General features: G+C 43.2%; 1 protein-coding gene across 1 annotated transcript in view; it reads right to left on the bottom strand.

The window, feature by feature from the left end:
- Positions 1 to 24,841, bottom strand: part of CPXM2 (carboxypeptidase X, M14 family member 2) — a 132,029-nt gene that overhangs the window by 5,977 nt on the left and 101,211 nt on the right. The window contains exons 7-14 of the mRNA XM_040436613.1: positions 23,442 to 23,592; positions 22,503 to 22,591; positions 21,867 to 21,990; positions 16,356 to 16,552; positions 15,512 to 15,691; positions 12,530 to 12,827; positions 7,153 to 7,292; positions 4,833 to 4,932 (exon numbers count right to left, since the gene is read on the bottom strand). Of these exons, the coding sequence (XP_040292547.1) occupies positions 4,833 to 4,932; positions 7,153 to 7,292; positions 12,530 to 12,827; positions 15,512 to 15,691; positions 16,356 to 16,552; positions 21,867 to 21,990; positions 22,503 to 22,591; positions 23,442 to 23,592 (1,279 nt within the window). The remainder of the gene's footprint in view (positions 1 to 4,832; positions 4,933 to 7,152; positions 7,293 to 12,529; positions 12,828 to 15,511; positions 15,692 to 16,355; positions 16,553 to 21,866; positions 21,991 to 22,502; positions 22,592 to 23,441; positions 23,593 to 24,841) is intronic.

Here is a 24,841-nt window from a genome sequence, read left to right as displayed (position 1 = left end):
TCTGGGGATGGGAAGGAAAAGCTGGGGGAAAACAACAGATCTTTTCATCATCCGAGATTTCAGAGGAGCCATGAATAAGATATCGTTCTCCACTTTTATATTTCAAAAAGAAAAAAGCAGAAGAGAGCGTGGGAGGGTTAAATTAATCCCGGGAGCGGATACACTCAGCATGTGGTGTCTGGAACTAGTCCCAGTATTACTGTAAGTTTCTAATTACCGAGCTGTTAATTACATAGGGAAATATATATACTTAATCCTGAGCTCCATAGGAGTCCGGTGCTTTAACGTATAGGAAGAAAGCAGCAATTTAATGACACACGTCCCCGTTCCAGTTGTGGAGATACGCAGGTACACCAGGAAAATATGCTGGCTTAGGACATCACTAAAATTGGTATCCAGTGGCTTTATATCACATTCAGTTGTTTCAAAGTTAGACTTAAAAGCTATTGAAGTGTAAGGACCCTAAAGTATCTTTATTTTAAAGGGGGTTTCCACCTTTTAGAAACTGACGACCTATCCTCCGGACAGTTGCAATGTGTATCAGTCGGCACTCTGGTCATGGCGGTTTGTTGCACGTGTCCTAGGGAAGGCGTCCCGTATAGACAATAGTAATGAAGGACCAGCACTCACTCGTAGTCTTCTTGCATAAATCACATATTAGTTAAATGTGACGCGTTTCGGTGCAAATCTGTGCCTTCTGAGGAAGGCACAAGTTTGTGCCGAAACGTGTCACATTTAACTAATATGTGTTAGTAAACGATATATGCAAGAAGACTACAAGTAAGTGGCGGTCCTTCATTACTACTACTATCCTCCGGACAGGTCATCGATGTCAGATTGGTGGAGCGGGGTCCCTTTCAAGTGAATGGGAGCTGAACTGCAGTACTCCGACACCTGACTGCTCCCAGTTCGGTCTACTGTCATGTTTCCGGCATCTGCGGCTGACACAAACAGCTGATGGGTGGGGGGTGCTGGGTGTCAGACCCCTACAGACCTAATATGGATGACCTCCTCGGAGGATAGATCTTCAATATCTAAAAGGGAGAAAGCCTCTTTGAGGGCCATTAAACAGCCTAGTGGCCAAAACAGGTCAATGAGATAGCCCTCTGGTTAAAGGGTTTACGGAATTCAAATGCCGCCTTGGTCGTGTCCTTAGGAGGGATGGTACGAGCGCTGTGATCAGCAGGGTGCTGGCATTCATGCTCCACCAACCTGATATTGATGAGCTATCCTCAGGATAAGTCAGCAAATAAGAAAAGTGGACAACCCTTTTAACATGACAGTTTCCCTTTAAAGAAAATGTGTCCCCTCTCCCGACATCTCTGTTTTAGTAACTACTCGCACTCCTCATGTAATAACAATTGTGGAGCATCATTCTTTATGACTCTGTGATGTGCCATTCCTTTATTATTCCTTCTAGAATGTATGAATGAATTGATAGCAGTCTGCAATGAAGGTCTGGATGGGTGTTACCAGATTGGGGGGGGGGGGGGGGTCCCTGCACAGTCTGACCATGGCAGCACTGATTGAATACTGTACAACTGTGCAGGGACACACTCCCAGCTAGTAGCACCCATCTGGACCTTCATTGCAAACTGCTAGTAGTTCATTCATAACTTCTAGAAGGAATAATTAAGGAATGGCACATCATAGAGTAAAAAGAATTGATCCTCCAGAATTGTTATTACACGGGGAAAGCAAGTAGTTACTAAAATAGACATGTCAGGGGTGGGACAGGTCCAATCCTGGGCAGCGCTGCTCATTATTCCTTTTCCATCATTAGCCTAACACAATGCTTTCATGAGTTATATATATTATATACTGTTTTATCAATATATGCCTTTTTTTTTATTTTTTTTACTTCATTTCTAATTTAAAGAGCTTCGTATAAGTGATCAGCAGGGTGCTGGCATTCATGCTCCACCAACCTGATATTGATGAGCTATCCTCAGGATAAGTCAGCAAATAAGAAAACATGTACATAACAGAAGGATAATTTGAAGGCCCCATAGAGGAAAGATCTGGAAAAATGCAGAAGGTTTTCTTGGTGTGTAAGCATTTTCTCACGTGGCTTTTTATTCTTTTATCGTCTTCATTCTCTGACATTAAAAAGGTTTTTACGGACAGAAAGCAAAGAAGGGAACGTACTATGCCTGGTGGTGTTATTATGCATCAAAAGGGTCTTCAAGAGGAGTGTGCTGTAAAGGAAGCCGTCTGTGCCAGAGGTGGGGTACAGACTGGGAGAGGATAGCTTTCCATAAGGCAAAGTCATTAAAATGTGAGAGAAGTTGTAACTCCAGGTCCCAGGAGCTCTGAAGGTCGGAGGGGTAATAAGCTGTAAGAAATGCTTTCGCGTGCCAGCACAGGCCTAACAGGGCTCCAGTTATGTATCCTAGCAAATATTAATAGGTGTCGCTTGGAAACTGGGATGTTCAGCTATTGCATGAGGCACAGATAAGGAAACAGGAATGGAAGGAAGACCTGGAGAAGAGTTCACAGAGAAGGCTGTTCTAACAGGTGTGCGGCTGTGTGGATACCTGGGACACACCGTGTGGACGAAAAAGAGATAGGACTTATACCTTAGACACTGGTAGGAGGCTAAGTGACTACAAACTGTGGAGAAAGATATCAAAACCAACACAAAAAAGGGAAGTGTTGCTTCTAAAAAATACTCTAAAGGTCACTGTACCCATTAGACTATGGTTGGCCAAACCCACTTATTTCAGCAGGTCCGGCCAACCATCTAATCAACCACCTGTCAGGAAAAAAAAGGATTGGACATGTTGACTTTAAACATGTCCGGTCCTTTGTTCTCAAGAAAGATAATAAGCATCTGACAGCGGCGTACTCCCCTCTCCCCATTCAGAACACATGCATGTTCGGCCGAGCGACATATATATAGGGAGGCTGTCCGCCAAGACAGTTATTGAATGAATGTGCATACCTCAAAGGGGTTGTCTCATCTTGGACATGGGGGCATATTGCTAGGATATGGCCCCCAATGTCTGATAGGTGCGGGTCCCACCTCTAGAACCTGCACATATCTTTAGAAAGGAGAATGCAAAGTAATGGAGGGCCTCACGCATGCGCGGCTGCCACCCATTCATTCCTATGGGAGTGCCAAAAATAGTCAAGTAGAGTGGTTGGCTATTTTTGGACGTCCCATTGAAATGAATAGGAAGTGCACCGTGCAAGTGCAGGCACCGCTCCATTCACTTCTATGGGGCTTACAGAAATAGGGGAGCCAGCGCTTGCCTGTTATGGGACCCAAACTCAGAAGGGGCCCATCCGGGAGGAGGACTAAAATAATTTATTGTCAGGGCCCCCTCAACAGTATTGCACAATGTCATTATATACAGTGACAATAGAAAATGGACGGATTGGCTGTCGTGCCTGGTCTGAGAGAGCGATCTTGACTAGCCGCAGGAGTGGGGGTTGCAGGGAAACAGGGGGTTGCGAAGAAGTTTGTAAGGGGGTGACCCATTCAAAAATTTGCCGTGGGGCCCAGTCAGTTCTAGTTACATCACTGATTTGGAGGATAGGTTACCTACTATTAGCCTACCCTCAGTGGCGTAGCTAGAAATGACTGGGCCCCACAGCAAATTTTTGAATGGGGCCCCCCCTCCCCCAGTAATTGTTTTGCAACCCCTTCTTTTCATGCCGCCCCCATTCCTGTGGCTAGTAAAGATCGCTCTCTCAGACCAGGCCCGGCAGCTGTTCCATCCGTTTCCTACACTGTCTATACTGTCACTGTATATCATTCCATTGTGTAATACTGTTGAGGGGGCCCTGACCAAATCTTTTAGTCCTCCTCCTCCTGGATGGGCCCCCTTCTAGGTCAGGGCCCCAAAGCAGCCGCTTCCACTGCTTCCCCTATAGTTACTGGCACTGCAAACCAATCTAAAGTGTAAGTTACAGGGGTGGGTGCAGGATTATGACGATGCAGCAATGTTTCGCGGATAATTCCCTAATAATGCAGACTTATCCAGATAAATGTCAAGACGGATAGCAGAATATCCAGGTAGGAGCATTATCCTGCAAATACTGGAGGTTTCCCTAGAAATTAATTAATGGGCACTTGAGATCGAGGCGTGCCTCCTAGCATATGATTTTCCTGGGAATCTCTCCAGCTGACCTCCACAATATGGGCCAACACTGGAGAACGTCCACAATGAGTAAGTGCTCAGTAGGGAAAGATTTTACCAGCTGACTGCAAGAACTCAGAGTTTCGGTAAAATATTGTTTTTGTCCTTTTTATATTTTTTGGTCATACTAAATAATAGTCATGGTGACCCTAAAACTGCCAGTCCCAAGTCTACTACCAGAATCATGAGATGGTCATGTAGATATGAATAAATTCAGGTGGTAAAAGTAAAGGAATCATCTGATGGGGTTCCCAGAGTGGAAAGTGAGGGATAAATACTGGTTTTAGATATCAGTCTAATGGTCAGAATGTGTCCTTCTTCTGTGGCCATGAACAATACAACACGTATCCTATTAGTGAATAGCACTAAGGAGACATCATTAGTGAGCTATATTATGGAGATCTCTTACATGGGGCACATTTACTACGACTGACGTTTCAGTCCGTTGGAGTAAAATGCGCTGAATTTACTAAGTGGAATTTGGAACATTTCCTGGAAATCCATGCACCAGAAAATCTAATCTACGCCACCTATGTGCATAATAAATATAGAATTTGTAATACTGAGCCTAAATCCACCATGAATCTGTCCCATGGAACCTCTCATGGCAGCACACTATTTGATCCACTAAATGTGTCCTGGCCACAAAGTGCAAACTCGGTAATCCCTCAGGAGAAAACAACCAACCTGTACGAATATCATGATTGATTCCTTCCACAGATATAACTGCATTTCCTATCCCGCGTCCGTATATGTCTCTCACAACTCCTTTAATTCCGCGGTGAACCTAATAAAAAAGAAGGAATGATTGCTTTTATTATTCTATGCAACAAGTGTTTAAATTATACGACTATTATCCTGAATTTATTTACCGGGGAAGCGTCATCACAATCTTATCTCTTTTTTATTTTTTATCTCAGGCTCCTGCAGAACATCATTCTTGCAGGACCAAAACTGCCCATAAACATTCGGCCGACTCCCTCCCATCTTCCGCATACACGTGGAGTTTGGGGGGAATTTTTCTCCTAAGGCTACTTTCATATCTGCGGTTTTACTTTCCGGTATTGAGATCCGTCAAAGGATCTCAATACTGGAGAAAAACGCTTCAGTTTTGTCCCCAATCAATGTCAATGGGGACAAAACTGAACGGAACGGAGTGCACCAGAAAGCACTTTGTTCCGTTTGGTTGCGTTACCATGCCAGACAGTTTTTCTGTCCGGCATGGGATGCAGAGCAAGACAGATCCGGCATGAAACACAATGTAAGTTAAAGGGTTTCTGTCACCCCACAAAACTCATTTTTTTTTTTTTGGATAGTTACATTCCTTATAGGGCGATATAGCAGAATATAATGCTCTTACTTACTTTCATGCGGCCGATTCTTTATAAAACGAAGTTTTATAATATGTAAATGAGGGCTCTACCAGCAAGTAGGGCGTCTACTTGATGGTAGCCGCAGCAGCAATCCGCCCCCTCGCCGTGTTGATTGACAGGGCCAGCCGGGATCTCCTCCTCCGGCCAGCCCTGTCGGCGTTTCAAAAATCGCGCGCCCGTGTTGAATCTGCGCAGGCGCTCTGAGATGAGAAGGCTCGTCTCCTCAGAACTCCCTCAGTGCGCCTGCGCCGATGACGTCTCCTTTTTCGGTGATGTCATCGGCGCAGGCGCACTGAGGAGACGAGCCTCCTCATCTCAGAGCGCCTGCGCCGAATGACCAGAGGCGCGCGATTTTTGAATTACTGACAGGGCCGGCCGGAGGAGGAGATCACGGCCGGCCCTGTCAATCAACACGGCGAGGGGGCGGATTGCTGCTGCGGCTACCAGCAAGTAGACGCCCTACTTGCTGGTAGAGCCCTCATTTACATATTATAAAACTTCGTTTTATAAAGAATCGGCCGCATGAAAGTAAGTAAGAGCATTATATTCTCCTATATCGCACTATGAGGAATCTAACTATCCAAAAAAAAAAAAAAGAGTTTTGTGGGGTGACAGAAACCCTTTAATGATGCTGAATCCGTTCTCTCGGACACAAAAGAAAACGGATCCGGCGCCCATTGACTTACAATGGTTTTAGTGCCGTCATGGCCATTTAAGAGATAATACAACCGGATCCGTTCATAACAGATACAGCCGGTTATATTATCATGACGGCAGCATTTTTGCTGAAATGCTGCTGTGAAAGTAGCCTAAGATGAGGAACATTAGTTTCAGCCTCATGGGCTTTCTTTGTCTTCCTCTGGATCAACAGAATAATTGGCTGAACTGGATGGACTTTCATCTTTTTTCAACCCTACTTACTACCTAATCCTTATTATTTCCTAGAAGTCCTTTCTTTTTCTATTTTTAAGACATTGGGGGGGAATTTCTCATTCCCCTTACACCTCTTTTTGGCGTAGAAAAGTTGCAAATCCATTGGATCAAAAATCTGCATTATACGTCGCCCTCGCCAAGTCTACAAAAAGTCGGCGAGATGAGGGAGGACGTTGAGAGGGCAGGGCCATCAGCCCCCACTAATACATCATTTACGCTACCCCTGATAATAAAGCTCCACAAAAGGTATTTTTTGTAGTGCTCTCCCCAGGCTCTATCTAGTGCTGTCAGCAGTTTACCATGGTCAAAACTGCTGACAGATGCCCTTTAAAGGGAATCTGTCAGCTCCAAAACAAACCCCAAACTATAGTGAGTGGTGTATAGTGGAAGTGGAGCTGAGTACGGTATTGTAATTTTTATCGTCATACTTGTATTCTGATGCTGTGATCCAACAAACCAGCCGAAGTGAGGACTCCCAAGCTCCGGCACATAATAGAAAGGACTCAAGAAGGAGTCCTCTCAATACATTTTAATGCTGGCCTGTTGGAGTACAGTATCAGAAAGCTAGTGATTGTGAAGATAAAAATGCATTACCGTACTCAGCAGCACTTACACATACACCCCTGACTCTAGTTTGGGGGGGGTTCAGAGCTGACAGATTCCCTTTAAGAATTTACTGTTCTATAAGACCAGACACTGACCTGCTCCATGAAGACAATCAAGGACTCTCTGTTGTTTTCCCACTGTTCTGCCAGTTCACTTCCGTGCGGATACTTGTCGCAATCCAAGTATATGGAGATCTCAAAGCAGTTGGTGTGCAAATAGCTAAAATCATTAATACCTAATAATAGGAATAAAAAAATATAGGAAACAGTGTGATGAAATACAATTAGAGGGGAAAAATTGGACAATTTGTGAAGAATAAAGACAATTAGGAAAGTCGTTTCAACTCGATGTGTCATTGAAAGTCCAGAAAAAACGTTGTTAATGTATAATCATGTAGCAGGGATCTTATAAATAGACATTCCTAATATATTCTCATCAGAAGATGGCTGAGTCCGCCGCCCTTTCTATTGTCGGATCTCTCCCGCGTGTAGATGTGATACTGATAATGAGAGGATATTGCCATCACTAGTGTAGGCTTAGCAATATGATAAAGTGACAACAAGCTAGAAACACATATTGAGGCTCACAATTAGGGCTCATATATGCGACCGTATCCGATTTGTGGTCTGCAAATAGCGAATCCGCAAAATACGGATGTGGTCCATGTGCCGTCCGCATTTTTTTGCGGACCCACTGACTTCAGATAGTAGCTAGAACACTTTCTATGTGGACGACGGACCTTTTGAAGCCGATTGGTCCGCGAAAAAGGCAGATGCAGCGCAGGCGGTATCCGTTTTTTGAGGATCCTCAATTTGCGGACCGCAAAATACATACGGCCGTGTGCGTGAGGCCTTAAAAGCGTTATCCTATGATTAATGTAAAAAATGAAAATCCGATATCATGCAGTACCTTAAAACCAGCACATGCCACCAACATGGATCCAGAGATCTCCCCATTTATTGCTCCAATTGCTCTGCTAGATTTATTTCAAGCGGTCAGCTCAGGGGACGTGCACTTTCTCAAGGGACATGTGCTTTCTACTACAGCTGGCGGCAGTTGAAGGATGGAACGGAGCACGTGCTTCCGTCTCAGTGAGCAGGACAGAGAAAATTAGAAAAAGAGCAAACAGCAGGTGGCGCTATACAGATAGATTTCAATGAGTAAGTAGGAGTTTCAAAAGTATTCAGATCCAGGTGCTGGTTTGACCCCTTTAAGCAGAATTTTTGCAGCAGTGAAGCAATTTATTAGTTACTTTCACAAACATTTTACAAACATATGTAATGCAGATGATGCTTAATTCAACCCAGTCCAATTGTTGCCATTTTATTGGCTCTTTGTTGCCTCTGCGGGGCATATGTTTATCGTTAGATGTAAATTCCGTTTTGTCAGTTCTCTGCCCGGATTCTAGAAAGCAACTCAATTCATTGACTCACCAGGTGGTCCTGTAAAGTACAGCATTTCTTTGTCTTACTCTGTTTCTTTTCTATTTGCCTCATTGTAGTGCGTGGAATTCATTGACTGTGAGCCCTGCTGTCTATAAAACCACTAATTAACTGGGAGACATCCCAAAAAAGATGGAAAATGAAAACTAAGAACATAAATAATAATCATCTGTAAAAAGGAATTAAGTGGAAGTAATATTTCAACAGAATCAAGAGGATTCTGCCGGGATATTGTCTACGGCGGGCTGTTAATAATGATATCAATGATATTACATTTGATATTAAATATCAATTATATTTCAAGCCACTCAGGTCATCACAGGGTGCAGGTCTAGTTAAACAGGTATTCAATCATACTAAGGCTACATTCATGTTCCCATGGACACACATGGACACCGCCATCCTAGAAAACGCCTATTCTTGTCCACAATTGCGGACATGATTGCTAGAATGGACACTATGAGAGTATTATTACTTCTGGGGCACAATGGGGGACTTTATTACTATTGGAGGCACTGTTAACACTAAGGCTACTTTCACACTCGCGTTTTGGGAGGATCCGTCATGGATCTGCAAAAACGGATCCGTTACAATAATACAACCGCATGCATCCGTTTGTATTATCTGTAACATAGCCAAGACGGATCCGTCATGAACTCCACTGAAAGTCAATGGGAGACGGATCCGTTTTCTATTGTGCCAGTTTGTGTCAGTTTCGTCAAGCTGCAGGCAGTGTTTTGGTGTCCGCCTCCAGAGCGGAATGGAGACGGATCGGAGGCAAACTGATGCATTCTGAGCGGATCCTTTTCCATTCAGAATGATCCGTTTTGGAGCCCGGAACGGATCAAACAAACGGAAACCAAAACGCTAGTGTGAAAGTAGCCTAAGTGGACTCTGGTAGATAATTATTTCTACTGTGGGGGGCACCCTGGCACAGTATCAGTTTATCACAATTATGTTTACACTATTAGTGTCAGGGACACTATTTGCTGGGCGCAGTTAACTTTTAGGGCTCCGCGTGCCAGTAATTATTGAAGGGGCACTATCTGCATGGTACTAGTATTTTCAGGTGGACTGTTTCTGCAGTATAGTTTGGGGAACACAGCGGGCACAGTATTGGGGGTGGCAGGATGGGGAGTTGAGAAGATGTGAGGATGATGGAAAAGTAGGAAACTAAGATGTCTGTTTGTGAAACTCTGCAGACACAAGAGATGGGTGAAAGAAGTCATCATGGACGTCCCTGGATGTAAGAGGTATGTGGCGCTGTATTACCCTGTATGTTTTGTAGCGCTGTATGTAATATTTTCCAAGTGTGTCTTAAACAGTAATGCTGGAGGGAAGGGGTTAGGTTGAGAATTTGGTATGGGGGTTTGCCATTTCAATTTTTAACTCAGGCAGCAGAAAGGCTAGGTGCACCACTGCCCTTTGCTACAAAGCACTGAGGGAAGGGGGCCCCCAAGATGAACTCCTGCACCAGGACCCATGAGCTTTTAGCTTCGCCCCAGGATCTAACCATTAATTAGTAAAGTGGTAGGACTATGTTCTCATCACCGGCATCTATGCCCTTTTTGATGCAACCAATTATCTTATTGGCCTTGGCAGCAGCTGCCTGACACTGGTTTCTATAGTTTAGTTTACTTTCCACTAAAATTCCTAGGTCTATTCACACGTCCGTATGTGTTTTGCGGATCCGCAAAACACGGACACCAGCAATGTGCGTTACGCATTTTGCGGACCACACTTCGCCGGCACTCTCATAGAAAATGCCTTTTCTTGTCCGCAATCGCTCTGTTCTATTTTTTTGCGGAACGGAAGTGCGGATCCGCAAATGCGGATGCGGATGGCACATTCCGGCCACATTGAAAATGAATGGGTCCGCACATGTTTCGCTAAATTGCAGAACGGATGCAGACCCATTTTGCGGACGTGTGAACGGACCCTTACCCATTATTTTACCATTTAGTATGTACGGGTGACTTGTATTATTCCTTCCCATGTGCATAACCTCACATTTGTCAGTGTTAAACCTCATCTGCCACTTCTCTGCCCAAGCCTCCAATCTATCCAGATCCCTCTGTAGTAGTATACTGTCCTCTGTAGTATATGCAGTATACTGTCCCCTGTAGTATATATATATACACACAGTATATACAGTATACTGTCCTCAGTAATATATATACGGTATACTTTTCTTTGTAGTATATATACAGTATACTGTCCTCTATAGTATATATACAGTATATTGTCCTCTATAGTATATATACAGTATACTGTCCTCTGTAGTAAATATTGTGGGGACTCGCTCTGGTAGACAGGATTAGCGGACGCCGTATAGAGGCAACAACAAGTTCTTTGGATCAAACAGTTCAGTGTTTTATTCACACTTTAGGCAAGTGACAAAACAAGCGGTCATAATCAAACAAAAAGTCACCTTGTGGTGTTGGTGGTAATTCACACCATGCGGTAATTCTGCCTCAAATAGTCCTTGCTGATTGCAGCACAAACCTGTTTTCAGGCCAAACAGGGCCCTCCACCACAGCATGATGAGACTAGATTTCAGAGACCCAGTATTAGTCTCCCCCATCCCCAGCTCAGGGTCACCAATCGCGCAGCGTTATGGTGTATATCGCATATATTTAGGGATTTTACTGATCAAAATAAATGTTATGTTTTATGGTATATCAGACTATATATATATATATATAATTGTGGAATACGATACCAACCTTTTATCAGGCAGTGACCAATGCACAATTTGGTCGTGTTATTAGTCAAACAGGTAGCAAGCCTTCATCCAGACACAAGGCTCCCAGATCCCAACACAGAGGCATGGCTTCTGAGCCCAGCTGCCTATTTAAGGACAGCCAGGTGCTGCCAAAACCTGGACCGGCACTTAAAATCCAGTCCGGTATTTGACCTCACCTGGCTGTAAATCATCCCAGCAGCACATGCTGGGAGGAAAATACCTGTTTTCCTAGACCAAACCTTTTACTGTGTCACAATATATACAGTATACTCTCCTCTGTAGTATACACAGTTTAGTGTCATCTGCAAAATTTATGTTTTACTGTGCAAGCCTTCTATGAGATCATTAATACATATATTGAAGAGAATAGGGCCCAATACTGACCACTGTGGTTTCCCACTAGTGACAGTGACCCAATCTGAGTGTGTACCGTTAATAACCACCCTCTGTTTTCTATCACTCAGCCAGTTACTTACCCACATACAGACGTTTTCTCCCAGTCCGAGCATTCTAATTTTATATACTAACCTTTCATGCGGTACAGTGTCAAATGCTTTGGAGAAGTCCAGATATACGACATCCATTGATTCGCCGCTGTCAAGTCTAGAACTTACCTCCTCATAGAAACTGATCAGATAAGTATGACAGGACTGAAGATACCTCCCATAACAGTTAGTAGTAGATTAGGGAGGGGCAGGTACAAAAACACCTTCGGGGGCAAAAATACCTATAGACTACCTTATATATATCCTTATGACAAGTGTGTTTTTACAGATCTACACATAAATACCTTAATGTGTGATTCCTGTGACTAGGCTTGAGTGAATCGAGCTTCAGATCATAGATCCGAAGTCGATTCGTTCAAAAACTTTTAAAAAGTTTTTAATGCTGTTTCCGTGCAGCATTAAAATGTATTGGCTCCGTGTAGGCCAATTTCATATCGCCCAAAGTTGCACGTGACTTCGGTGAATTAGTCTGTTGTTCCTATCTGCGTATTTAAAAACATTTTAAGTAAGGAATTCAAAGTGGGCTTTGGTACAAAGCCCACTTCGAAAATTCCTAATTTAAAATATTTTTAAATACGCAGATAGGAATACCAGACTAATTCTCCGAAGTCACGCGCAAGTTGACCTACATGGAGACCATACATCTTAATGATGTCTAGAAACAGCATTTAAAAAGAAGTTATTGAACAAATTGACTTTGGATCTATGATCCGAAGCTCAATTCGCTCAAGACTACTCATGGCACTGGTTATTATTTTACAGCAATAGAACAACTTACTTCCAGCCACTGTATGCCAAGAGGCTCCATTCACACTTCCCTCCTCCTTGTTAAAATCATCAGTGTGGCATGGCCTCCGACTTGAGTCTGTCATATGCCGATGGGTGGATGCATAGGAGTATGCCAACCAGCGAAACACATGGTCATCCGGTGTTGCTGTATACTCCTGGGTCTTCCACAGTGACCGCACCATGTCGAAAGGATAAGACACCACCAGCTCTCCTCCTTGGAGGTTTCCACCGAGAACAAAAGGAATCTTTTCCATCCATGTAATTAGGGCACGGGTTTCAATAGCAACCTGTAGGCACCATTTTTAGCCATTTTATTAATAATCTTGGCAATGCGAGGAGAAACAATTTTTTATGGTATTCAGGAATTAAGAACAAGTTGCATATCTTGAAAGCAAGAACACATTTTTATATAGATCAATAATAATATAGGCTGGCTCACAGTATTTTTGCATAAAATTTTTATTAATACACTAAGTCAAAGAAACAAACTAACTTTGTGCCATCATATCAGCATACATACATGAATAAATGTATAAAGATAGGTAAATATGTGCGGAGCTCACGCACAAACCTAAATAGCTGGAGTACTCCTAAGCATAGGACCAAATGGCTAGAGTGAGGCTGCAAGAGATATTCAATTAAACCGCTTGAATGTCCAGGACATAAATATCAATTTGCCGGATAGTTGAAACGAAGTTGCAACAAAGATTCCAGTACGTCCTTGCTATAATTCTCACAAGAAAGGTTCTCTATTCAAGTGTCCTGTAACAGATCGTGACCGCACTTATTTGGCAATATTCCACTTACTTTTTACTTTTTACTTGCAAAGCAAGACCTCAGACCCGCTTGCTCAGCGTCTCGCTCACTCAGCGTCCCACGTGTCCAGCCAGGTAGTTGATCGCTGGTTAATGACGTAGGCGCCTGAAGCCGTCAAGCACACGGAAGCTGGTTAAGCTGAGCTGAGCTGGTGGTTGCCTGAGCCTGTCAGGCCAGCGGTAGTGGATGCAACAAGATTTAAATTTGCGGTAATGTTGAATGTAGCAACACAGGTTTAGTCCACTTTATGAGTAGTTGGTGAATGCAAAAACCTTTCAAGCGGTATGGGACGTCTTCAGATGCTTATGGAAGTTGAAAAGGTTGAAAATTGAAGAAAGTCCTCTTCTTGCGTATTTTGTAAAAAACCGCACCGGTAGCCTTGGTCTCTATACACACTAGACGCGTTTCGGAAACAAGTTCCTTCCTCAGTAGACAATCATAGAATGCGTTTTATGATTGTCTACTGAGGAAGGAACTTGTTTCCGAAACGCGTCTAGTGTGTATAGAGACCAAGGCTACCGGTGCGTTTTTTTACAAAATACGCAAGAAGAGGACTTTCTTCAATTTTCAACCTTTTCAACTTCCATAAGCATCTGAAGACGTCCCATACCGCTTGAAAGGTTTTTGCATTCACCAACTACTCATAAAGTGGACTAAACCTGTGTTGCTACATTCAACATTACCGCAAATTTAAATCTTGTTGCATCCACTACCGCTGGCCTGACAGGCTCAGGCAACCACCAGCTCAGCTCAGCTTAACCAGCTTCCGTGTGCTTGACGGCTTCAGGCGCCTACGTCATTAACCAGCGATCAACTACCTGGCTGGACACGTGGGACGCTGAGTGAGCGAGACGCTAAGCAAGCGGGTCTGAGGTCTTGCTTTGCAAGTAAAAAGTAAAAGGTAAGTGGAATATTGCCAAATAAGTGCGGTCACGATCTGTTACAGGACACTTGAATAGAGAACCTTTCTTGTGAGAATTATAGCAAGGACGTACTGGAATCTTTGTTGCAACTTCGTTTCAACTATCCGGCAAATTGATATTTATGTCCTGGACATTCAAGCGGTTTAATTGAATATCTCTTGCAGCCTCACTCTAGCCATTTGGTCCTATGCTTAGGAGTACTCCAGCTATTTAGGTTTGTGCGTGAGCTCCGCACATATTTACCTATCTTTATACATTTATTCATGTATGTATGCTGATATGATGGCACAAAGTTAGTTTGTTTCTTTGACTTAGTGTATTAATAAAAATTTTATGCAAAAATACTGTGAGCCAGCCTATATTATTATTGATTTATTCCCTTTTTCAGCTGGTAACTGAAAGGCTGAGCTCCAGTAGCTTGCTGGTTGAGCCTTTTCTAAATATTTGATAGTAGTTACATTTTTATATAGGCCTCATGCACACAGCTACAAGCCCATGCCTGAAGGAGACACCACATAGAGGCAAATGAAGGCCTACAGGTCCATAATACATAGCCATAAGGACTTCATGTACCACCATAGATGGTCTATGCCATTGGTAATACTATGTCCTTGGAACCATAGGCAGAGCAGACATGTCTCCCAAGGTATGATAAAGGACGTTTTTTAAGGTGGCATTCACAGGACTGTATCCGTTTTGCGGTCTGCAAATTACCGATCTGCAAAACACGGATACCGTCCACGTGCGTTCCAATTTTTTTGAATCAGCATGTCCCACCCTTTGTTAGAAATGCCTATTCTTGCCTGAAAAAGGAGAAGAATAGGAAATGTTCTTTTTTTTTTGCTGGGCCACGGAACAGACATACGGATGTGGACAGCACACAGTTTGCTGTTCGCATCTTTTGCGACCCCATTGAAATTAATGGGTCCTCATCCAATCTGCAAAAAATGCAGATCAGATGCAGACCGAAAATACAGTCGTCTGAATGCACCCTAAAATGTCAGCCCTCCGGTGGGATTTTAACGTAAATCAATTCAGTATTAGCGTTCCACATGCCTGATACTTTTTTCCCATGCAACCTAAGCCATTAGCCAGAGCCATTAGCTAATTCCCCCCTTCCCACTGATAACACATGCACTCTCAGTCATGCCAAGTGTGCATGTATACAGGGGAGTCGGGAAGAGAAGCGGTTGCCCAGCAGGTATTCTACGATTGCGGGCAGCTTGACTCACTGTGGCATTCTCGTACTGATACCAGTCAGGGATTGGGATGTGGTTGTTCGGGACTCTGCGCATATTCCTAGGATGATCCTCTGACTCCCACAACAATGAATTCAAGTCTGGAAAATTGTTATTTATGTCAATCCCATCAGCTGTCCAGCGGCCCAAAGACCAGCCTCCCAGTTCAGAGCCCTAAAATTAATAAAAAACTTAAATTAAAATATGATATCAACACCACAATGTAAAGAACAGGCTCGAGGAAAGTCCTTTCCCGGAAACGACTGTGTACCTCGTGGTAGCTCCACTAGTCTATTCCCTATGCCTATAGCAAGAACACAGGGGGAATTAGTGGTTGTGCCTATTTCAGTAAAAGTGCACCTAGGTGATGCCTGGCTTGGAGTTATGACTTTTTAAAAAGTTGAAAATAATAAAGGAGACAAAAAAGTGATCTATAAGGAAAACTCAACAGATTTCTTACTCCACTTCGGAAAGTGGCACAGGCAGCCAAATGTTGCAAAATTTTGCCATCAATTGCAACATTTTTAGGCCAAAAAACTAGCATAAAACATTTGATAAATGTCCCATTACAACAGTGTTTCCTAAACTGTGGCGCTCCAGCTGTTGCAAAGCTACAACTCTCATTTTCTTGACTCCCATCAGAATGGTGGAGTAATGTCTTGCAACATTCTTGCAATAGGAGAAACTGACCCCAAAAAAGTGCACCCCAAAAAAACAAAACCTTAGTGACTGTGAATGCCAATAACTCCAACTTTCATGGTAGGAAGATCATGGTGAAGTCCACCCAAAGATTGAAGTTTCCCTTTAATTCATTGTGTACCCAGATATTACCGCTCACCAGTTCAGCAGCCTTCTCGTACCCATCTGGGTTGACAGATGGAAGGAAATGGAGACGTGTATTGGTGATCAGATGTCTGATACGTTTGTTGCCTGCCAGGTACTCCTGACACAGGAACTGCATCAGCAAGAGAATAAGTTCACGTCCTAAGACTTCATTTCCATGGGCTCCAGCCATGTATCGGAATTCAGGTTCTCCTGGGTCGATGGAAAGAGAGACACCGCAACAGCGGTCCATGATTACACACAACACAAGAAGATATATGGAGGTGTACCGGACCACCTCGTACAGACTGGAGCAAGCATTATGTTTCAGTAATAATTAGTGATTCTTCTTACTCTACTATGTGTTTGCTGGTTAGAGGTGTTGTCTAGAAGGATAAGAGTATGACCACATGGCATGGTTGCGATCCGTTCAGGTCCTGGCCAGCTGCGGTCAAGAACCTGATGTTTAATTAATGAAGACTCACACCTTTAATACCACACGACCATTAAGAATTTAGAACAGCTATACAGTGTGGTCTTCATTGGACAAATTTTAAGCAGCTGCGGCCTAAGTTCTTGACCGCAACTGGCTGCAGCCCGAAAGGATCAGGACTGCGCCCTGTGGTCGTACCTTTTAGAAAAAGGACAAACTGGTTTAAAAAAAATTAAAATCCAAACCGCCCCCTTGCTTTCCTTTCTCTTGTTGCATTACTATGATGAGGCATCCCCCATACACTTTACATTATGTCAGCAGCACATCCTGTGTTTACACGGAAGACGTACCGCTGACATCACAACATTTTTAAGCTTCCATAAAAATAATCCTATCAGTTAATAAACAAGCGTCTATTGAAGGGGTGTTTAGACGGGGCAATCATCTCCCTTCGGTAAAGGCCCTTAAAGGGAGTTTGTAATCTGCAACTTTTTCACTCCACAATAGTGGTGTAAACACTCTAGTAAATGCCCGTCAATATCTCGTGGGGCTAGCTCAGCTGAACGCGTTTCACTGAGTGATCTGTTGCTTCACTCTGGAGAAAAATTACTTGTAATCCATATGTAAATGACCAGTTAAGTGCACTGAGGGTGGGCCCAAGCCACTCTGTGCACCCCTGCTCCTCTGCCAGCCCCTCCCAATCCTTGATTGACAGGGTCACGTTCCTGCATAGTCATCTCTTCATCGGCTCTGTCATACATCAGTTGTGTCTGGACAGTATTTTTTTTATTTTTTTTAGGAGATGTATGGGCACTTGGTGCACAGATCCGGCATCTCCCAGCTGATAGCACCAAACAGGATAATGCAGCGTTTTTCTGTCCTGTGCTATTTGACATTGGCATCACAAGTGATGCACCGGATCAATATGAACAATCCCATAGAGAACTATGGGATCAGTTCTAACTTCAGTTCCCTCCCCCCAGGTTTTTGTGCACCACACCGGAAGGATCCTGAGCCTAAAGGGGGCTTTAGGGTGCTAAGACACCTAGCATTTTTTAATGCATTTGAAAACTTTTTTTTTAAGGAAACTGCATGTAAAAGTGTGAGAATGGTTGAAAATTCCGGCATTTTTACATCCAGCATTAAAGTCATACCTGGCGCGTTATCACACAAGCTTATTGCACTGGCGGAGTTTAACTATGTGCAAAGTTTCTAAAGCTTAATGTCGGAATATTTGACACAGTCCTGACCTCAGTATCTGAGGAAAGGGATTTAGGAGTAATTATTTCAGAAGACTTAAAGGTGGGAAGACAATGTAATAGAGCAACACGAAATGCCAGCAGAATGCTTGGATGTATAGGGAGAGGTATAAGCAGTAGAAAGAGTGAAGTGCTTATGCCGCTGTACAGAACACTGGTGAGACCTCACTTGGAGTATTGTGAGAGGATATCGATACTTTGGAGAGAGTTCAGAGAAGAGCTACTAAACTAGTACATGGATTGCAGGATAAAACTTACCAGGAAAGGTTAAAGGACCTTAACATGTATAGCTTGGAAGAAAGAAGAGACAGAGGGGATATGATAGAAACTTTTAAATACATAAAGGGAATCAACTCGGTAAAGGAGGAGAGCATATTTAAAAGAATAAAAACTACCACAAGAGGACACAGTTTTAAATTAGAGGGGCAAAGGTTTAAAAGTAATATCAGGAAGTATTACTTTACTGAGAGAGTAGTGGATGCATGGAATAGCCTTCCTGCAGAAGTGGTAGCTGCAAATACAGTGAAGGGGTTTAAGCATGCATGGGATAGGCATAAGGCCATCCTTCATATAAGATAAGGGCCGGGGGCTATCCATAGTATTCAGTATATTGGGCAGACTAGATGGGCCAAATGGTTCTTATCTGCCGACACATTCTATGTTTCTATGTTTCTATGGTATTGAGTTAGTATGCACTGGTGTTTGCTACATCTGTACATGTACGGTAGTTTTTTTCAAAGGCATTTACAAAAATGCTACATGCAATAGCACCCACCGCGGTAATCAGCTGAAGCGGTGAAGCTGTGCAAGCGCAGGCACGACTCTGATAAAAACATGCTGCTTTTATCAATTCGGAGGTCGTGCTGCCTTCACCGACTGATAAGTAATTACAAGAAGGAGAAGCACAATTATTCCATTAATTTCTATTTTCTTCCACCAAAAATAGTTCATAGAAAAGCTATACTGATGCCTCTTCATAAGGGGTTTATGAGACTAGAAGACAAAGAAGGGTGTTTTTGTCCACTGTCATATTTTGCAATACCAGGCACATCCCATGGGCAAAAGTGGTGCTGTTCTTGAGGATAAGGCCGTGCCATTTTTTGCGGTCCGCAAAAAACGGAAGATGCCCGTGTGCCTTCAGCAATCTGCGGAACGGAACGGGCGGCCCATTGTAGAAATGCCTATTCTTGTCCGCAAAACGGACAAGAATAGAACATGTTATTTTTTTTTGCGGGGCCACGGAACAGAGCAACGGATGCGGACAGCAAAACTCGGCTCGGATGCGGACCAAAACAATGGCCGTGTGCATGAGGCCTAAAGCAGAGACTCGTTCTAATCTCATACAAACTTTTTAACTGGCATCAAAAACATGACATAATGAAGAAAATGCTGAGTTCATTACACTGGTGTCCCATCCTAAAGAAGCTACACATCATTTTCTTAGGCTACTTTCACACTGGCGTTACTCGTTCCCCTGCCGGATCCGTAACTACAGTGTACATCCGCGAGCTGCCAGAAGTCCGCCCAGCCCCATTCACTATAATGGGGAGCGGCGTAGATCCGGCCGCAGCACGGCAAATATGCTGAGAGGAGGCCGGACAAAAATTGCTGCGGAGCAGCCTGCCAGAATGAGTAAATGCCAGTGTGAAACAGGCCTTAGACTGGCACATGTCAGGTCAGAAAATGATAACACAGACATAAGCAAAGAGAAGAGGATGTAACAGCACAGATAAAGTATGAAGGAACCACGTGAAAAATAAATCAGATCCAGGGGAGAATTGGCGATTTTTTTTGAAAGTAGTGATTGATGATAATTCTGACCAACCGTCAACGAAAGGATTATTGTCATTATCTTGTCTGTAGAGATCTTTAGGGGCCGTGTCACATGGGTAAACCACAGCGACGGACCTCAGGGGTGGGTCATAGGGGCATTTGCCTATTGAACTCCATCACCCAGTTCCCTTAAGTCCTAAAAAAGGCACTCACAGTAGCTGGGATAATATATTAAAATTGTACCTCTAAAATCTAAAATGCAATATGCAGCAGAAGAGGGTTTATTGCTTTTTCTAACCTTATGTGTCCAGGCACAGTGCAACTGCCTCTATTCTAGCTAGAAGAAATCTAGGGATTGGCATGGCTATTGCCATTGGGTGATTGGTATATGTAACTGGTTATGGGTCCATTCAGACGAACGTAAGTGCTTGTGCCCGTGCTGCGGACCGCAATTTGTAATCCATTGCACTCTGGTTGCTGATGCGGACCCATTGACTTGAATGGGTCTGCGATCTGAAAAATACGGCGGAGGCACGGACCTGAAAGTTCACAGAAGCGCTTCCAAGTGTTTCTGTGGGTTCCGAACTGTGCCTCCATTCTGCAAAAGATAAGAGATGTCCTATCTGTTCTCGTATCTTGGAGATTGTGGATCCATTCAAGTCAATGGGTCGTCATCCACATGACGGAGTGCACGCGGCTGCTGTCCTTTTGCGAGCTGCAATACGGGCACCGAGCCCTACGGTCGTCTGGATGGACCCTTAAATGGAGGATCAGGTATATTAAATGCAAAAGTATTTTCTCTGTCAGACACCGGGCGACAGTCGGACTCTTTCACACTGAGTGTCATCCAATGCTGATGACATCACCAGAATCTGCCGACAATCTAATGTTTATGCTCTGTGTAAAGTTGGCCACACACATTAGATTATAGTCTTACTTCAGGGTCATAAGGATTGGGCAGTTATCTTTCAACATGTCCAAGCCTTTATTTCTCATCAGGTAAGCCACCACCAGAGGTTTCTAGTGATGGCTCTGTCCATTCAGAACACATACATGCTCACCTGAAAGATTGTATGGCCGGCTTAAAGGTGTTTTCCGGGATTGGTATGGCTTTTAACAGATATGCTAATTTACATCTTCCCTGTGCTTTTTTTTTCAGTTTGGACTCTCCTGATCAATTTTCAGCATGCAAACCAATCCCTCTGGTTGGTTACATCCTGTGGGTAGAACTTCCTGTTTCTGTAGTCAACCAAACCCATGATGCACTTCTCCTTCCTCTACCCCAGCTCCAGCTCTGCCCCTAACAACACCCAGCTAGTTTATAGATCCTCCCACCCATCTAGTCACATAGACACTCCCCTATGACTGTCCCGCCCATGGACATAACATCACAGGAAATAAGAAAGAGCTGCATGGACATGGTCATGTGACCACAGCCCAGAACGGAAGATAGGAGCAATAAAGTTAGAAGAAATACATTACAAAATTACAGCTACCTTCATAAATGATTACTTTAAAGGATGTTGATGCAAACTGGAAAACCCCTATAAAACCATCATCCACATAAAACTTTGCTGACAGATTGAAACCGCTCTTGGAATCTGCAGACCATATAATAGGTATTATGATACCCATTCAGCTTGTCTATCCCCACCCCAAGCATGCATATGCTGTCAACAGGAGAAGCTTCTACCAGACTCCTCTGGCAGTGGTTTATCTCCATTGAGAACAAAGAATCGGTCATGTTATAATTCAGCGTGCCTGACCATTCTTTCCCTTGACATCTGTCGTCAAGCGAGAGTCAGAAGACCACCCTACACATTTGATGGTTTGCCGATTCCACCAAATCATCAGATTTATCTAATGTGTATTGTGATAAAAGTTTATGTATATTGTAGGAGATTGTTTTTAAAAATTGAACTCAATCATGACCCCTATTGCCAAGTCTCCCCTATCGAAATCGAAACTTCAAAGCCAAACCAGATGACCAGACTGAAAGCAGTCTTAGAAGAGACAGGCAGGAAGCTGCAGGACATACATAGAGGGTGTTTATTCTCCTAACCAACTTCGTGCTCCCCGGGTTTATCAGACATCTCCATGGCGTACAGCTTCAGTCCCTCATGGCTGCGACCAATGTTATACACACGCGTGATATCAGGGCACATCTCGTTCACCACTTTCATCAGCTGAAACAAAAAATGAGAATGAAAAAAATCAGCAAAACACATAGATCGTCCCTAAAACACTCAATCCTTTAGAACAAAGATTTACCTGTTTCAAAGTTGCGATATTTCACCAATTTTTTGTTTTTTTTATATCATTTGGTGTAATAAAAGTAACATATTCCACCAAAAATCTTACTTTTTATACCTTGCTCACAAAAAGTAGAAACAAGTGGGCATGGGTTACCAGGAGGGGCATGGACTAAAATTTTTTAGAATTCTTTATTCTAAAGCCAACAAATAGTAAAGATGATGGAACAAATCTATGTCTGCTCGAAGCAAGCATGGATTTCATTTTCTGACAGTCCAACATGCACCAATTTATTAAGAGATGTGCCCCTTTTAAAAAATATGGCGCAAGTCACTCCAGCAATCCCAGTCTTAAATCCCAGTCTTAATAACTCTGCTCCAATGTGCATAAAGCATACAGTAACTAAATATAAATAAATAAAAATAGCAATTCTTCCTGCCCATACCTGTCTCATTTCCTTGTAATTGTGATGTTGGAAATCCAGGTTGTCGGATGTTGTCAGCTCATTCCTTCTGTAATAATAATTATTGGGGTCTAGGTAAAAAACAGAGATATTGTTATTAACTGCAAAAAAATATGACATATCATGGTGCTTCCTCATATATGAATTTCAGGCAACAATAACTGCTGCTGCTGATTTTACTGCTCTGTACAGCAGAAGTTGTCAATATGATGACGCCTCCTCTGACATCACTTCCTGCTCTGCAGCTATTGGCTGAATCCCCAATGCACTGACTTCCTGTTCTGCCCACCCTGCCCAGTTTTCACATAATACTGATATTACTGAGAGCTCTTCTCCATTTTAGCAGCTTCCTCTTTCACTTGGACCACAATGCAGGGGGTCATGGCTGAGAGGGAAAACAGAGCTGTCAATATTAAAGGGGTTTTTCTGAGATTTTTTAAATGATGACCTATCCTCTGGATAGGTCATCAGCATCTGATCGGTGGGGGTCCGACAGCTGTTTGAGAAGGCAGTAGCGATTTGGCCTTCTCTCAGCCCACCAAGCACAGCGCCGTACATTGTATAGTGGATGTGCTTGGTATTGCAACTCAGCCCTATTCACTTCAGTGGGGCTGAGCTGGACCTAGGCCATGTGAATGATGAACGTGACGTCACATGGCTTAGGCAAAGCTCCAAGCGCCAATGGCTTCTCAATCAGCTGATCGTGGGTGTCCCGGGTGTCGGACTCCCACCAATCAGATAAATCAGATATTTAAAGTAGACATGGACTATCACATTTTATATGGTGTGAATCACAGTTTTTAAATTCAATCTATCTTATTACAGAAGAATAGTAATAATTCTCAAAAGTCTGAAAATATATTTTTGCAAATTACAGTACATAGACAATGTAAAGGATTGTATTCTCTAGTGTTGACTAACCTGGCAAAGGACATCCAAGTATTTCCATCCTCATACATATGCCGCCTTCTTCGTACCACGAGCGTGGATTGATCCGAATATAGCGGCCCACTAAGGGCTCTAGGAACTCATTCAGGACTGGAATTTCCTTCTCGCTATTCCCTGAAAAAATCTATAAACATAGAAAATATGGAATTATAATGCAGAATACGAAGGCAGGAAAGGCTGAACATAATTGCCGTAGTTTGTTTCATATGCTTGACACATGGTTGATCATCACACACATATCGTATCAGAAGGAAACCCACTTGTCATCAATGTGTGGTCCACCTGAACCAGTTATTCTCAGCAGGGGCGGATTATGTGCATGATGGGCCTGGGGCTGTCTACCCAACTCGGGCCCCTCCCTCCATTTTTGTTTAGTCTTTTTTTCTATATGCTTCGTGAGCGCCACAGTCTCTTCCTAGGCCATATGACATCACATTCATCGTTCACGTGGCCTCGGTGCAGCTCAGTTCCATCCGAGTGATTGGGGCTGAGCTGAAATACCAAGCACAGTGCTATCAAATGACAGCGCTGAGCAAAGAGGCTGCGACGCTTACTGGAACATCGCGGTCTCCTCAAACAGCTTATTGGCTAGGGTGCCAGGAGTCGGACCCCCCCAATCTCATATTGATGACCTATCCTGAGGATAGGCCATCAATATATAAATCCCAGAGAGCCCTTTTACCTTATGCTATATGTAGTGTTATATAGGATTGCAAAAATACCCAGGAGCCATTGGCTCCTAAACTGAAAAATGTAGGAGCCAAATAAAATTTTTAGTTGCCAAATTTAAAATACATACTGTATTTTTCGCTTTATAAGACGCACCTGAATGTAAGAGGTTTAGAGGAGGAAGAAAAAAAATTCAACCAAAAGGTAGGCTAAAACATGTACAGTACATGGGTGAATACCTATGGATGAAGGGAGTTATAGTCATATAATTCACCTGTGTTATAACCCCCCTCATCCATAGGAATGCACCCATGTACTGCAGTATATAGGTGTGTTCCTATAGATGAGGGGGCTTATGGTCACATTTAATATACACAGGTCAATTATGGTACAATCTCTGGACAGTGTTAATATTAAATGTGACTATAACCCCCTCATCCATAGAAATTTACCCATGCACTGCTGCACATGGGTGTATTCCTATGAATGAGGGGGGTTATAGTCACATTTAATGCAAACACTTAGGCCAATAATAGTACAGCTGCTGGACAGTGTTTATATTAAATGTGACTATAACCCCCCTCATCCTAAGGCTCCATTCACACGTCCGTGGTGTGTTGCGGACCCGCAAATAAAAAAAAGACTTGGAGGAGACGCAGCTCACAGTAGTGAGCCCGCTCTACATATAATAGAATACAGCACCA

The sequence above is a fragment of the Bufo bufo genome, chromosome 6 (assembly GCF_905171765.1).
Source record: "Bufo bufo chromosome 6, aBufBuf1.1, whole genome shotgun sequence".
Lineage (NCBI taxonomy): Eukaryota > Metazoa > Chordata > Amphibia > Anura > Bufonidae > Bufo > Bufo bufo.
Note: the sequence above shows the minus strand (reverse complement) of the source record. Positions and strands in the feature narration are given on the sequence as shown.